This window comes from Ictidomys tridecemlineatus, chromosome 3 (assembly GCF_052094955.1).
Source record: "Ictidomys tridecemlineatus isolate mIctTri1 chromosome 3, mIctTri1.hap1, whole genome shotgun sequence".
Taxonomy (NCBI): Eukaryota; Metazoa; Chordata; class Mammalia; order Rodentia; family Sciuridae; genus Ictidomys; species Ictidomys tridecemlineatus.
In genome coordinates this window covers 157683388-157701318 of record NC_135479.1, presented here as the reverse complement: position 1 = coordinate 157701318, position 17931 = coordinate 157683388, and the positions used below count along the sequence as shown (strand labels likewise).

General features: G+C 33.7%; 1 protein-coding gene across 8 annotated transcripts in view; it reads left to right on the top strand.

Annotated features, from left to right (window-relative positions):
- Dzip3 (DAZ interacting zinc finger protein 3) overlaps positions 1-17931 on the top strand; it is a 96946-nt gene that overhangs the window by 72334 nt on the left and 6681 nt on the right. For all 8 annotated transcript variants that reach the window (XM_040270401.2, XM_040270400.2, XM_040270397.2 and 5 more), the window contains 6 exons: positions 3754-3822; positions 8219-8315; positions 10083-10186; positions 11894-11981; positions 13418-13519; positions 17164-17289. In XM_040270401.2, the coding sequence (XP_040126335.2) occupies positions 3754-3822; positions 8219-8315; positions 10083-10186; positions 11894-11981; positions 13418-13519; positions 17164-17289 (586 nt within the window). The remainder of the gene's footprint in view (positions 1-3753; positions 3823-8218; positions 8316-10082; positions 10187-11893; positions 11982-13417; positions 13520-17163; positions 17290-17931) is intronic.

Sequence of the window (17931 nt, the reverse complement as noted above, 5' to 3'; positions counted from 1 at the left end):
GGAATAAAACTGGAAATAAATAACAGAAAGATAATAGGAAGCTTCCAAATATATGGCAACAACTCATGTCTAAATAATTCAACAGTTAAAGAAAAGATTTCAAGGTAAATAAAAGTATATTGAATTAAATTAGCATGAAAATACAATATATTAAAATTTTAGGTGCTTAGCTGACAGTTCTAAGACTATATAGCACTAAATAATACAATCATTAGAAAAAAGGAAAAAGTGAGAATTTTCAAATGAATAATCTAAGCTCTCATTTCAAAAATTCTAGTGCAAATTAAACCAAAATAATCTCAAAGCAAATGGAAGGAAATGATAAAGATTAAAAATAATGGAGGTGGAAACACTAAAACAATAGAGAAAATGTATGAAACAAAAAACTGGTTCTTTGAAAATGTCATTAAAATTTGGCAAACCTCTAGCAAAACTGACAAAAGACATGAATTATCATCATCCACAAAGAAATAGTGATATCACTATAAACCTTGAAGACATTGGGGAATTATACTGAGTTGAAAAAAGCCAATCCCCAAAACTTATACATTATAAAATTCCATTTCTATACCATTCTCAAATTTTTGAGAATTTATTCTATTTTAAAAATAGAAAATAATTTTATGGTTCCAAGGTTATAAAAAAGAAAAGGGAGCAGCTATCAGAGGGCAAAATGAAGGATCTTGTGGCTTAAACTGTTCAATTAATCACTCTCAATATCCTAATTATGATATTATACTACAATTTTGCAGTCTGTTACCATTGGTAGAAATTTGGGGAAGTGTGCATGAAATCTGTTATTAGAACTTCATATGATTTTATAGAGTAAAGAAATTACTTTTGATTATTTGGATGAGAAAGAGCTTCCTTCAGTGAAGGAAGAACTTCATTGAAAACATAATACAAGGTGCTGAAGGAAAGAAAGATAGCCAGGCAGAAGGAAAACATGAACTCCCTGTTAAGCTTTTGAGCCTTTTATCTTATTTAATTCACTGAAACTTTCCTAAGAGTGTGTGATACAAATGTAACTTTTCCTTAATTATAAATATTTGTTTCTTTCATCTTATAACATGGAGATTTTTAGAAAGCAAAAAAAATTTTCCCTTTGACCCAAATTCCATGCCATGCCTACAATAAATGTTTTGCAAATATTTGTTGTTAAGATTTATATGAAAGTGATATTTTGTATAAACTACAATAAGCAGTTAGTAAATGTCAAGAAACTGCTATTAATAAAATTTATATAACAAACTTGACACCAGCCCGAGTTAGCTGGAAAACTTTAGATCTTAAAAGAAAATCGAAGAATTTTATCCAACATGAGAAAAATAGGACTGAGAAGTTACTTACAAATGCCTGAACACATATAGCTGGTTCATATCCTTGCTGGATAATGGGAACTGTGCCTACCTACCCAACAATATTTAAGAATCAGGTCTTCTGAATTTCCCATTGGCTCTGATCAACTCTGTTTTATTTTGTTTCGGTTTTGATTTTTTTTTAATTTATATATGACAGCAAAATGCATTACAATTCTTATTACATGAGGCTGGGGTTGTAGCTCTGTGATAGAGCACTTGCCTAGCATATGTTAGGCAGTGGGTTCAATCCTCAGCACCACATAAAAACAAATAAATTAAATAAAGGTATTGTGTCCATCTACAACTAAAAAAAATATTTAAAAAACAATTCTTATTACACACAATAGGACACAATTTTTCATATCTCTGGTTGCATACAAAGTATATTCACACCAATTCTTGTCTTTATACTTGAGGCTGATTCATAGTGGGGTAGGGAGGGGGAGCACAGGAAGAATAGACAAACTCTAGATAGGGCAGAGGGGTGTGAGGGGAAGGGGAGGTGGGGTTAGCAATGATGGTGGAATGTGATGGACATTATTATCCAAAGTACATGTATGAAGACACAAATTGGTCTGTCAACTCTTATTGCCCATTCTACTCTTACATTGGGTAAAATACTGAAATAATGGCAGTATATAAGGAAAAAGATGTTCATCTTAGAAATCTTACCTCAGTTATGTGCTATCTAACAATGTTTTGGCCATTGAGTGTGTATGTGATGGTTGTCCCACAAAATGATATTGTCTAATGACATGATAACCATCTTAGTTAGTGTAAGTACACCTTATTATATTCATACTAACATTTCTCTGAATGTATCCCCATCATTAAACAACATATATGACTAACTTTTCATTTCTGTCTGCATATTTCTGTGTATTATATTGTAACAAAGCTTGTATTTCTTATTCTTTACTTGAGAACATGATCTCTTCTACAGAAAGTGGGGCTGGTTTCTTTTCATTGCTTCCTCAGTTGAACAGAACATTTAAGTCTACAAGTTTCAGAAAACTTAAAGTAAAGGTGAATGAGTAGTCTCTAAAATCTAATAATTCGGCCAATATTGAAGTCACTGTTTTAAGGACTTAGCATTCTATAATGTATATTAATCAAACGCCTATGTATCCCAACAATCTGAACTATAAAGGACTTAAGGAGAAATGTATTTTTCCTATAAATCTCTTCATATTGAAGCTAATTAACAGGTTTATAAAAAAGCTTGGTTATAAGAATAAATATGGCAGCACACAAGGAAGGAACCTCAAAAATGGTGTATGACTACATATGTCAGCCAAAAGGTATTACTTTATATTTCTCTTAAGAATTTCTTGCATATTAATCTTTAATCTGATCCATAGGTTTTTTTTCTGATTTATACAAAATTTTTACCCAATCTTTCCAGAACTAAGTCATGTGACTCCCAAGTTATAATTTATACTTTTAATTAAAATTCTATGTACACAACCTCATTACTTCTATATTTAAGGTCTGATTTTTTTTAAGATCTTAATTGTTTGATAATTTGCATGACTCGATACAACAATCTCGTTAAGGAACTTAAAGTTCTGAATCTCACAACCATTTTAGAAAAAAAGATGATACTATCCCTGTTTTCTAGTGGGTAAAGTCTAATGGGTAAACTGTTTCCAAATCATTGAGCTGAGATACAAGATAACACTTTTCTGTGGCTTTCTAATGTACTGGGTTAGTACATAATTCTCCTTTTTTTGAGAAGTCAGTAAATCAGACTCAGAAATCAGTTAAGTTCAAAAGGACCAGGTGTAGAAGTTGTATTAGGATTCTCTAAATGTACAGAGCCAACAGGATATTTATATTAATGATTATAAAAGGGGACTTATTACATTGTCTTACACAATCAGATGCTGACTAGTCTCTAAATGTCTATCTGTGCACTGGAAAGCCAGATGACCAATGATGCAGTCCCAGTCTGAGACTGAGGCCTAGGGACTTCTGGAGAATATCTGTTGAGAGTCCACATTGGAAGAATGAAGGAGGATGGTGTCATGTCTACTGGCAATGACAGCAGTCATAGATGTACCTGCTCAAAAGAAAAAAAAAAAAGAGCTTTCATCTACTGCAGCTTTCTTCTTCCACCTTTTATTCCATCTGAATCCTCAACTGATTGGACAGTGCCAACCACATTCAGGGCAGGTCTTCCCCCATGGTTTACTGTCCCACCCACATGCTAGTGGTTTTTATAAATATTGTCATAGACACACCCAGAGTATCTTAATCCTAGGCATTTCCTGGAGTCTCCCAGTGCAATCAGACATAGTTAGTTGGTCCCCTCTTTGGCTACAGGTAGAGCTATTCTGACTGGGGAAAGGCGAAAATTTCTAATGTTATATGATTTACTTTCTTATTCTAGATTACAACGTCAAATCCATGCTAAAGATAATGAAATCAAGAACCTTAAAGAGCAACTTTCCATGAAAAGGTACAAACTTAGCTTTTTCTTTGGTTGGTATGCCCTTTCTGAAACTCCTTATTTCTCTCTACATGTTATGGATAGGGTGGTCATATAATGTGTCATCCAAATTGGGTACTTTTCTTTTTTGGAGGGGTACTAAGGATTGAGCCCAGGGGCTGTTAACCACTGAGTCATATCCCCAGTCTTTTTTACATTTTATTTTGAGATAGAGTCTTGCTAAGTTGCTTATGGCCTCACTAAATTGCTGAGACTGGCCTTGAACTCAGGATCCTCCTGCCTCAGCCTACCAAGTTGCTGGGATTACAGATATGCACCACCACATGTGGCCAAACTGGGTACTTTTGAGCATGATACTTAGCAGCATCAGTAATTACATTGGGACAATAGATGTAAATTGGAAGTGTGCTAAGCAATTTGGGAGGTCTGATCCTGAAAAAAATGATGAGAGAGAGTGACTCAGCAATGTTATAGGCCTACAACAAACTATTGCCTCAGACTAAAACTTTAGAGTTATTTTTTTTTTTTACCCTAATTAATACTACTGGTTGTGACTGCTTTGTGAAATTAGCCAAGTTTTATTCTCATTCACCTATTGTTTGTAGGTAAAATTTTTTGGAACAGCTTTTTTGAGATCTAATTCATATAGCATAAAATTCACCTTGTTAAAATGTACAGTTTGGGCAAGACATGGCATATGCCTATAATCCCAGTAATAATAATAATAATTCTCCTGTCTCAGCCTCCTGAGTTAGGAGGATCCTAAGTTTGAGGCCAACCTAGACAACATAGCAAGAACTTATCTCAAAATAAAAAATGAAAAAGACTGAGGATATGAAAGTTGTTTGTTGGTTTCTTAGTATATTTGTAGAGGTATACAGCCATCACCACTGTCTTTTTAACAGAACATTTTTATCACCTCCCAAAAGAAACCTTGTACCCATTAAGTCATTCCCCCTTGTCTTCTCCTCTAGCTGTGGCAAACACTAATTTACCTTTTGTCTTTATGGGATTTGCCTGTTATGGACATTTTATGTAAATTAATCATAACATGTGGCCCCTTGCAATTAAGTTCTTAACATAATGTTTTCAAAATCCATGTTGTAGCATATATCAGTTCTCATTCTTTTTTATGAATATATAATATTCTATAAATATAACACATTTTATCTTTTCATTAATTTGTTGGAAATTTGGCTTTTTACCAAGTTTTTGGTTTTTATGTACAATATTGAGAATACTGATGGCATTTATACAGAAAGATTTTGTGAATGTTTTTCTGTCTTTTGAATATATACTAAGGAGAAGAACTTCTGGGTTATCAGTAAACTTTACGTTTAACTTTTTCTTCTTTTTGGTACTGGGAATTAGATCCTGGTATATATCCTCAGCATTTTTTTTTTTTTTAATTCGGGTCTCACTAAATTGCTGAGGCCAGTTTCAAATTTGCAGTCCTCTTACCTCAGCCTCCAAAGTCACTAGAATTACAGTTATGCAACCACCATGCCTGGCAATGTTTAACTTTTTGAAGACCTACCAAACTATTTTCCAAGTAGCAGCACCATTTTTATAGTCAAAGTAACTATATATAGAATTTTGATTTTTCTACATTCTTACTACACTTGTTATCTATCTGTATTTATTTTACCTGTGTTGTTTGAAGCACTATGTCATTATGCATTTCTCTAGTGATTAATTATGTTTAACATTTTCTCGTTTTTTTTTTTAGTGTAGATGGACACAATACCTTTATTTTATTTATTTATTTTTATATGGTGCTGAGGATCGTACACAATGCCTCTCACATGCTACTGTTATGGTGAGATTGTAATAAGTCACCAAGTCAATCTCAAAGCAGGAGATGGAACACCAGCTGGCGGGCCAAGGGGCAGACTGCAAGTCTACACCCTTCAACCCCCTTTAAGGGTTAGAGCACACTTTTTATAATCCAAAACCACAAGTAAATCATGTCAGTACATTAATTATAAATAGCTGTTGCTATGATTCAAAACTATAAATAAAAATCATGAGATCTAAAATCATAAGCAGAAGGAGAAGTGGATCAAAACAACACTGGTTATGTACAGTTTAAAGAATAGTTATTAACGTCTAGACAATCATTCTCTGATAGGGTACATTTACCAAGAAAAATGGAAACCAAAAAAAGGAATAATTTTACATTGTATAAGAAGATCAGAAACATTTGCATTTCTAAGCAGGGTGTGCTAAGCAGGATCAGGATGGCAGAGGCAGAGTTTTTTCATGGAAGAAGCATTTCTTACATGACATGGAGTCTCAGGGTAAAAATGGAGTCTGTTTGGTCATTGCCTATATAGTCTGGCCCATAACACTAGGCAAACTCCGCACTACTGAGCCACAACCCCAGCTCTTCTCATGTGCTTTTTAGTCATCTATCTTCTTGGAAAAATTTTTATTTGCCTTCTTTGCCTATTTTTAAATTTGATTGTCTTTTTATTATTAAGTTTTAGGAATTTCTTGTATTTTGTGGATACAAGTTTCTTTGAAGGATACTCTTCCATTCTGTGGGTAATCTTCATTTTTTTTTTAGGATATCATTTAAGTCAAAAAATTTTTTGATGAAGTACAATTTTTTCTTTAAAGCAAATTTTGCACAATATTTAATTGCATAATCATTTCTATTGTGTTAATTTGTCTATTTGAGTATTTTGTGGTTTTTATTTTCTCCTCAAAAAACTCTGGCCTTAATGGTATTAATAGTATTATTGTCAAGCTTCTTATCAATATTTGTCAGGCACTTGAGCTTTTTAGTGCTTCTAATAGTAAAACCTTGAGAATGGTTTTGTGACAGTCTTGTTACAATGTTGTATTTTTATGTTTTTGTTTTGTTTTGTTTTTAAGAGAGAGTGAGAGAGGAGAGAGAGAGAGAGAGAGAGAATTTTTAATATCTATTTTTTATTTCTCAGCGGACACAACATCTTTGTTGGTATGTGGTGCTGAGGATCGAACCCGGGCCACATGCATGCCAGGCGAGCGCGCTACCGCTCGAGCCACATCCCCAGCCCCAGTGTTGTATTTTTGATTGATCATTTTCATTAAAGGTATCTGGTTGTGGTGATGCCGGTAATCCTAGCAACTTGGGAGTCTAAAGCAGGAGGATCGAAAGTTCAAGGCCAGTCTCAGCAACTTAGCAAGGCTCTAACAACTTAGTGAGACCCAGTCTCAAAAGTAAAATATAAAACAGGCTGAAGATGTGACTTGAGTACCCATGGATTCAATTCTTGGTATAAAACATACACACACACACACACACACACACAGAGTTTGGTTTGTATATACTATTGAATTTTGGGACTCAAGTATAGGAAGCTGAGAAGGGATAGGAAAAAAAGAAAGAAATATTATAGGAAGCCATTTTCCATTGTATAAACAATGTCCTGACCTTTATGTTTCTCCTTCCTCAAGCTATGTAGAACTTGCTCTTATTTTAAGGTATGAAATGAGAGCACTGATAAAACCAGTAAAATATTTTATGACAATAATAATGAAAACTGTTGTGGTTTTATTGTATTGTTAGGATACAAAAGGGTTTATGGAAACTTGATGTAAAATTTATTAACAAAGATAGTGGCTAACATTTATTTAGTATGTATGTGCCAAACACAAAGTGCTTTATGTATATTGTCTGAATGAATTTTCATAACAGCTATTTTTAAAGATAATACAACTTTCTTTTTACCTGTGAGGAAAATGAGGTATAGAAAAGTTAAGTAACTTGCTGTCTTACTTTGAGCTGTTAAAAAAAATACCATTGACTAAGTAGCTTATGAACAACAGAAATGTATTTCTCATAGTCCTGGAGGCTGGAAAGTCCAAGATTACGGCACTGGTCAGTTTGGTATCTGGTAAGGATTTGCTTCCTCAATAGACAGCCATCTTCTCACTGTCACCCTACATGGCAGAAAGGGAATGTCAGTTCATTCAAACCTCTTTTATAAGGATACTAATCCTTTTCATAAGGGTTTTACTTCATAACCTCATTAACACAGAAAGACACTGTTTCCTAATACCGACATCTTGCAGGTTAGGATTTTAATGGGGGTATAAACATTCAGTCCATTGTATTCAAGCAAGACTTTACATTTAGTAAGTTGTAGAGCTAAGATTCATCCTAAGACAACTTGATTTTAGAACCAAGTCTTAGATAATAACCCATATACTGACAACTTTAAACTTCTGCACTGTTGATACTAAAGGATAACAGTAGGGGTTGAGCAATGTCTTCTCTTGTTCTCACGTGTTATATAATTTTCCAAAAAATCATTTTCTACTCATGTATAGTTTATATTTTTCTTCCTCCTTAATAAGATGAAAAAGGTGGTTCTTGCTATAATGTTGATAACTCTTTAATGATCATATATTTCAGATCCCAGTGGGAAATGGAGAAGCTTAATCTGGAAAGCACAATTAAAACATACTTAAGCAAGGTGAATGCAGAAACTAGCAGAGCCTTAACAGCTGAGGTAAAAAATATCTATCTATCTATCTATCTATCTATATATATATATATATATATATATATATATATATATATATATAAAGAGTGAGGGAGGGTGTTTTACTTGTGTAATACTGGTATCCTAAAGAATGAAAAAAGACTGGTTTTGAATAATCCAAAATAAGATATTTTAGTACTAAGAAGGAAAACACAGCTTAAACTCATGTTTTTTTGACTCACTGGAATACTGCATATGAGTACTTCAGTGTTTATGATCACATGTTGTTTTACTTCAGTGATTCCAAGAAATCATTGTGTTGTGGTATTGTACAGGAAATACATAAACCTTGGGGAAATTTTCATGAAGTCAGATCACTAAGCCAAACTTTAAAAATAAGCCAATACCTAAAAACCAAAGGCCGAATGTTCTGATATGGATGCTGATCCATAATGGGAGGGGGCATGGTAAAATGGAAGAACTGTGATTGGGAGAGGAGAGGAGGGAGTATTGGGGCAGGAAAGATGGTGGAACGAGATGGACTCATTATCCTAGGTACATGTATGATTGCACATATGGTATGATACTGCATCATGTACAATCAGAGAAATGAAAAGTTGTGCTGCAATGTGTACAATGATTCAAAATGCATTCTGCTATCATATATACCTAACTAGGATAAATAAACTAATTTTAAAAAAATAACATTTCACTGCTGCCATAATATTTCTTTTCTTTGCCACTTTCCATATACATTGTATACCCCAGAGTCAAAAATGAACTTACTTTCCAGGCCCCTAGAAAGTTACACAATTTCTTCTAAGTTACCTTATAACACCATAGCTAGTATCTCTCAAAAGAAATATAATTGTGTATGTATATGTAATTTTTATTTATAGATAACCAAACTTGATATACAATAAGATTCACATTTTTGGAGAGTTTGCTGACATTAAAAGCATTACAAACCTTCCCACCTCTGTCATTGTTAAGCTCTATTTTCTAGCAGAGTACTTGGGATTCCAGAATTCAAGAACCAAGGAGTATATCTGAACTCAAAATCTGTGGAAGTGGTTTTGAAGTACTAGCATTAACAAAAGAAAAAGTCCACATAACCTTAAAAGCTCAAGCTTGTATTCTTCTTTTTTTACTACTTTAATCAAAAATTTATTTCTGCTTCCACTATTAATTTTAAAAAGGAAGGACTTAGTAACAATGCTGTCCAATAGTACAATTTGTAGTGAATATTGTGTGATGAGTAGTTAAAAACAGAGGCTAAGTGATTGTGTATCAGTTATGACTTCGAAAGGATTTCTGATATCGGAGAAACTCCAAGGCCCTTTAGACTGTTATCTTTCTGTGTGGTCTGATTCATTATTTGCCTATTCATCAAGGGAAAAAAGTAGCAGGACTTCTTTTGAGTGTTCTAAAATTTTGCTGCCTATTATGATTACCCAAGTTATTATCCTAATGCTCAGGTTAATCCTGTTATCAATTAAACTGGAATCTCTGGGACCAAAGCATCATTTTTTTGAAGTTTCAAAAATTATACCAGTATGTGTGCAAGTTTGAAAAGTAACATTCTTGGAATGTTTACTAGCAGTAACCATTGAATATGAACATTAGAATTATAGGATTACATTCGATCAAAAATATTTAAAGTGTATCTTGAATGATCAAGAAGTTCAGGTGCTATTGGGAGAGATTGAAAAATAGCTTAAAATTTACTTGAGCCAATATTCACTTACAAGAAGGACACCTTCAACTTCTTTCTTTTTCTGTCAAAATCCATAGGTGTATTTCTTACAGTGTCGTAGAGATTTTGGTTTGCTTCATCTGGAGCAGACTGAAAAGGAGTGTCTCAATCAGCTTGCCAGAGTGACTCACATGGCTGCAAGGTAACCTTTTCCTCATAATGAATGCATCTTGATCTTTGAGGTTCACAAATGTCTTCAAGGTTGAACGTAATCTACAATGTATTTCACGTAGAGTATACCAGAATCTTTGGAGTAAGGTAGCCACACACACACACACACACAGCCATATATATATTTCAGAAGTTATTTAGTCACTTTGATGGCTGTACTTTTTGTTGCCTTTGCTGAAGCACTGAGTACAGTAATAGCTGTGGAAAGATTTTTTCTTTCCTCCACAGTGAAATATATCAGAAGTCTCAGTCAATTGGAAAACTTTTTTTCTAGTTGTTTTCCCTAATAATCCTTGATTTTTTTTATTTTTTATATGAGAAGTAAATAACTTTACTCTCACAGTATTATCAAACAATGCTATATATTGAGGACATGTACAAGTTTTACCTGAACATAAATACATCTGTTATACATACATAATGAAACTTCATTGAGTAGTGAGTATTCAGTTAGACACTTAAAGATTTTTTCTGCAAGCTCATATCTAAGTGTCTCTATTAATAATGCTTATATCAAATGCTATTAGGCTACCTTGAGGGAAAATCAGTATTAACACCTAAAATCACATGCTAAGGGCAGTTTCTTACTATGTTATGTAAGAGTAGTTTTCAAATATTGAGCAAGTTGAATGCAATTTTCCTTAAATTTTTAATTTTATGGGGTGTACCTTTGACATTAAACATTTAATTTAAAAAGAATCTTTGTAATCAAGACATCCTTAATTTTTTAATGATTAGCATTTTAATAATTATTATTCTTCCAAAAATCAGAATCTCTGATGTTTAGCAAGATTCCCAGGATGTATTGATGGACATTCAAGTTTAGGAAGTACTGTTGTAAGTGATTGGTCTTCCTTTGCTTGCTAGAGAGAGAAAGAATGCAGTATAAATGAAAATATTATGAGGCCTCTTTCTATGAGATGATCTTAGTGAAAACTAATTCTGCTCTTTTAAAATTTTTGAGTTTGGTAATACAAGTATGACGGTGTTACAAAAGATAGACATTTTAGACTTCTACATGAAGTCCCTTCTAAAGATGACAGACCTGAAGATTCAGAATTGTTCAAACTTAATTATTTGTTGGACATGGCTTGACAAAGCTACTGTGTTTGTGCAGTTTATGCAATGCACAAAGTAATCTCATTCATCCTCATCAAAAAGGTATTTGTTTCTAATTTGCCCTGCCAAAGGCAGTATCTTTTTTTAATTTACAGAGGAACCAGGTAAGCCAGCTCTGGCTCTATGATGTCAGAGTTAATGTGAAGATGGACCAAAACCTTCTTCTAAGATGGGTCAACATTTTTTAAAATGCTCCTGTAGTAAATGACTAAGGCAATTTCCATATAGCTTCCCTACTTCACTGGAAATATTCCTATGCAAAGGTTTTATAATATGGTCTCTAAAATATCACCAAGTTAGAAAAAAACTGGCATTCTGGAAGACTAAGGTTGATTTTCTTTTGAAAAAACAATTTATATATATTATTAGTTTTGTTTTTATTTTTAATAACAAACTCTTCCATACACACCTTTGACCTAATTTAAGGGAATTATTGGTGATAGAAGTAATTTTATAGTTATATGTTATTTACATGTATGCTAGAGAACATAACGGAAATTTGCAGAAGCCTAGGTGTTATATAAAAAGAATTTTCTCTGTGTTTCTTTGTTTACACCAGCAACCTAGAATCACTTCAATTAAAGGCTGCAGTAGATAGTTGGAATGCCATTGTGACGGATGTTAGAAACAAGATTGCATTTCTCAGGGTAAGTCCTGAAATATATTTAGAGCAAATTGGCTGATTGTTAAACAAGACATCTAAAATAAAAGCAATTACAGAAATTTAGGGAAGAGCATTTTTTGTTGTTTTTGTTGTTATTTTGTTTTTTCAGATACCAAAGTTTAAGCTTTCAGATTGAGATTACTTTCATGTATTTGATAGTAGAGAACATTCTAGATTCATACATGTGGCCTTTAGATCCTTAGTCCAGGTAATGATAAACTCAAAACTTGTCCCTTATACCTGGTTTCCCTGAAATTCCAAAGCTAATGCTACCCCTTCAAAAATAAGTGCCTTAACTAGCTTTAAGTAATAATATGCTCAACTTAAAAGAAAGATCAAATAGGCCTGTACTCATTTTCAGTTTTAACTTTGTATATAATTATTCCATAATGCAAACTAATTCTTAATCAATGATTTGCTTGAATTGGGATAAGGGGAAAGGTAATCTAAAGAAGTAATTCAATAAATACTTAGTAATTAATTTAATTTTAGAATCTTTTTTTTTTGGTTTTAGAATCTTTATATCTGTAAAGTTATACATAATGTTGATTGTTTTACAACAAAGCAAGAAAGTATTGGTGCTCAGTTGTGAGGAACTACCTCAAAGACTATATATAGACTTGTACAGTTTCTTCCTTGGTGGTTTTGACTGTTTTTCCCCAGACTCTTCTTTACTCAGTCTTTAGTGTGTCTTTAGCATATCTATTGGTGTCTAAAGAGCTGTCAATTTTTTCTCTGTCTTTATTTTCTTCCAAGCACATATCCTGTGTGGAAACTTCTAAATGTTTTGTTTTATAAGACTTTCATTTTCTGCTTTTGTGGGTTGTTTGCCAAATAATACTGTAAAGCAAAGCAAGATGGAGAGAGTGGCCCAGAATGTTGAAAATATAATGATAAGCCTCCAGGATTGAAGTTTCATTTTTGGCAAAATCTAAAAGAATAAAATACATGTAGAGTAAGAGCAAGCTAAAGGTATATACTTTTTGAGATAAACAAAATGTGGACATTTAATCAGTATTCCCAAAGTTTTCCCTTTAGTTTTTAAAAATGAACATTTGTAAGTAGTTTAGCTCTTTGTTAAAAATGCTTGTTTTCCTGTGTATTACTTGACTCCTCTGACTTAGATTCTTTCTATACTTTATTTCAGTGATTCCTACTTGGCACTTAAACTTACAGAAACAAGGAGTTATACAAGGAACTGTGAATTATGTGTCACTGTTTCTTGTCAGTCAACAAACACATCTAAAAAATATAGTATTTACAGTGGGGATAGTGGTTTATAGCATTGGTCTTATGTTTTTATATTCTTTCCATCACTGGGTTGAGAGCTACTATTCTGTTGGATTATTCAAAACTATATCAAGTATATTATTTCTTTGAAGTTGATTGTGCTTTAAAATATCTTTTCTCTTCCACCAGACACAGTACAATGAGCAAATAAGTAAGGTGAAACAAGGGTTTGCCTTGAGTTCCTTGCCTCCAGTTCAGCTTCCTCCACCACCACCCAGTCCTGAAATATTGGTAAGAAATATGACATTTTAGAAAATTGCCAGTTTATTTTTGATAATATAAGGATGTAAAACACTGATTATGCAGTATGTTTATGTTGCAATTATCTCCATATCTACTAATATAATTAACAGATGATAATTTCCAAATGATATAATAACTGGCTGACTCAATTGAAGCCAGTGCAGTAGGGTTCTATTGGAATTTAGTGATTTGTTTGCAATCTAAAGAGTAATATTTTCTCATCCTCAATCTCACCTCTATTGTAGGAGATACCTGATGAATACTCAGAATTCCTGGTTCCTCCATGTTACTACAGAATAACTGAAATATTTCAGTAACATTCCCTAGAAAGCATTTACTAAGGATTCACTCCTCTCTATTTCTACATTAGACTCTCTTTTCTTTAACTTTTATATTCTAGTTTATTTTCAATGCAAGGACAGCTTACACTTATTCCCATTCCCTGTTCCTTACGGGACAATGAATCTAACCAGATACACCATATACGTATTTCTGTACCTTCACATCCAGTGAATTCTCACGGGTTTTCAAAAGAACTTTTAGGATGATAGCATTAGGTAATAATTTTTTATAATCTTAATAGAACTGGTCATAGTAAAAGAAGAAAGGTATAAGATTCTTGGAAGCAGATGACTATTGATATCAGCACTCAACTGCTTGTAGTAGAACTCATGGTTGAATATAACAACTTAAAAATTATGTGAGTTGTATGGAGTTAACACTGCGCATTTTGAAAGCAGAATCCAAAACTAAAAGAACTTTATGATATACACCATGAGCTTTAGTTTAGAATAATAGTATTGCCTTTTATAATTTTGGTCAGTTCAGTTTCTACAGGAACAATGTTTTATGAACATTGTTGTTCTAGAGTTAGCACATCATCAATACCAAGTACCCTGAGAAGGAAGTAGCTGACAGAAATTTCAAAGATTATCTATTACAAGAAGCAACTCATATTTTGGGTAGGATTTCCAAAAATCTTATACCTTCTGCCCATATTAAAAATATTGCTTATAGGCTGTAATCAAACTTCCCCATGATAAAGGGGCTCCACAAACTGAGACGCTGAATAGAATTCTTTAAAGAGTTTTCTGGAATGAAACCAGCATCAGCCTTGACTGGAAGATACCTGTGATACTCTACAACTAGAAAACAGTGAAATCTTGACCCCCACACCCTCTAGATCTTTATGCTGTTAGAGACTGTCTTTATGGCTTACCCAGTTTTAATAAAGGGCATAATCCACTGGCAGTTAGGCTCAATGGCAATTTATAAGCATCCTTTGTTAATGGTCTGAGGGGTACACATATATATATCTTCTGTACTTACTAACCCAGCTCACAGTTGTGTAAAAATGCAAGCACTATTGGCCATTGAGCAACAACAAAATACTTTTGAGAGAACAAATACTAGAAATGTTAATGTTATTTGTATAAATTGAGGTGGTATTATACAAGACAAGTACACTAAAGGGGACTGGGTTTAGGTCCTCACTGTATGAAGAGCTATTGGTCAAATCAGCTGTCCTGGACTTTGGTTTTCTGGGTTTTCCCATTAATAAATTAGGAAATTGTCCTAGATGATCTGATCACTAAATTCCCACCCATCTCTGAAGTTCTAGTGTTCAAGAAATGATCACTAGACTTCAAAGTTATAAAAATCTACCTGCGAAGTCTGTGATAATGTGAATTATTCCCAGTGTACGTGTGTGTGTTTCGTTATATCTTGACTCATGTACCCTGGCTTTTTAATTCTCAAAGAATTGTTAGGTAACTGTGGTTCTTAAAGAGAGCATACTGTTAACTCAGTTACCCACCATTAATTTATTATTTAAAAACTTATGAAAAATTTGAAACTTACATAAAAATATTATAACAATCTTCTGCAATCCCAAGAGCAAGCTTCAATATTATCAGCATTGTTTTATGTCACCCCTTCTTCCTCTCCTCCCTAAGAGGAAGCAAACCCAAGACATCATATAATTTTATTCATTTATACTTTAAGTTATACCCTAAAAGATGATGAATTCTCATTGGATATATTCATAAACACCATTATCTTACCTAAGCAAATTATAAGTAATTTTTAATACTCAGTATCCAATTCAAATTTGCATTCCACCATGTTTCAGAAATGTTTTCTTTTTTACCTATAAGATATATAATGTCTGTCCTTTAGTGGTATTAAAAACCAAGTATCAACCCAATCAGTTATAACGCTCTCCTTTAGCTTTTCATTTGCCAGTTTTAGGATCATTTTTTAAAGTTATGTTAATTTTTTTTTTTTTTTACTTCAGCAAAACAGTAGAATGCCTATTTAATGCTTTGTGCAAAGCTAGTCCTGGCACATGATAGTTGCTCAATAAATCTGTCTTCTTTTGTACTCCAACAAGTTTTCTCTCTCATTGAGAGCTGCTAAAAAGGTTCAGGTTTCCCCAAATCCCTAGTAAATACAATGACACTCATAGACATCTGGAAGTCACTGTAGAGGATTTATCTTCCAGGTCTACCCTCCTTTGTTCTTCTATTCCTCCTGGTGCTAAACATGAAGCTGTGCATCCATTAGGTGGTATCTTTAATACATAACCAAAAAAAGCAATATTTTCTGTGGATAACTTTTTGAGTTCTTTTATGAAATTTCAGCATAACAATATAACAATACTAACAGCCAACATGACCAGCACTCACCAAGAACCTCCTTTACATAGTCCTATATTATACAAGTGGGAAGGAACCTTAAAGATCACCAAACCCATCTTTCTTATTGTATAGACTAGGAAATTGGCATTCAAGGTTAAGCTAGATCGAGAGAAAGTGGAAATAAAACCCAGTTCTCTTTTCTGACTCTCAATGTTCTTCCCAATATATCTCACCACACGAGATATTTATATATTTAACAAATATTCTAACATACATTGTTTCTTAGGCAGTTTTCTGTCACTATGATAAAATATCCAAGATAAACAAAAGGAGGAAAGATTTGTTTTGGCTCACACATTCACAGGTTTCAGTTCATGGTTACTTGGCCATTTGGCTTAATGACTTTGGCAAAGCAGTACATCATGGTGGTGAGTGAATGGATGAGGAAGCTTTCCACCTCATGGCCCCTGGGAAACAGAGAGCGAAAGTGGCCAGGGTCCCAATATACTCTTCAGGGACATACCCTTATCTCTACTCTGTGACCTAACTTCTTTCCAGTAGGCCTCATCCCTTAAAGGTTCTACCACCTCCCAATAGTGCTGCAGCAGGCAACCAGGCCTTTAACACATGGGTCTTTGTGGGACATTTAAGATCCAAACTATAACATATTGCTTCTGGTATATTTTGTATCTGAACTTCAACATGTTTATCTTTATATTTTTTTTTAAAGAGAGAGAGGGGGGAGAGAGAGAGAGAGAGAGAGAATTTTTTTAATATTTATTTTTTAGTTCTCGGCAGACACAACATCTTTGTTGGTATGTGGTGCTGAGGATCGAACCCGGGCCGCCCGCATGCCAGACGAGCGCGCTACCGCCTGAGCCACATTCCCAGCCCTGTTTATCTTTATATTGCTCTATGAATTTAAATCATTGCCTGTATAAATATATAAATGTGTATAGTTTTTTTTTTAATTTTTTAAATTTTCTCTTTTAGATGCAGCAGTTCTTGGGAAGACCCCTTGTGAAAGAATCATTCTTCAGACCCATACTTACTGTTCCTCAAATGCCACCAGTTTGCTCTGGTGTCATCTCTACAGCAGGCCAACCTAGAACCCCCCTGGTAAGTCTTTCTTGGTGAAATAGATATTAATTAGTTGTTTATCACTATTATGGGCTTCTTCAATTAGTTTTTTATCAACTGACAGTTTGGTTTTGGAGGCAGTGGTTAGATAGAGGGGATACTAGGGTGTTTAACCACAGAGCCACATCCCCAGCTCCTTTTTGGTTTTTGTATTTTATTTAGACACAGGGTCTCACTGAATTGCTTAGGGCCTCGCTATGTTACTGAGGCTGGCTTTGAACTCCCAATCCTCCTTCCTCAGTCTCCCGAGCCACTGAGATTACAGGCATGAGCCACTGGGATTACAGGCATGAGCCACTGGGATTACAGCAGTGCGCCACTGCATCTGGCTTGGTTTTTGAATAAGAGTCATCACATTTACAATTTTACTTTTGTAACAGGCAACAATGCTTAGTAGATTGGTATTTATAATAGATAATTTATTTTTAGCATGTTTGTTGGGTGGAATGAAAACAAAGAAGCCAAATCACTCCAAACTAAATTATGCCATGAAGCTAAAGAAAAAATTTATACACGCATGTACTGTATAACACTTAGGAGTACTTTAACTATATCTATAAACAAACAATATAAGTACCACCACCTTGGAATATATGCTTTCAAGTAACAAATCTTCCTACC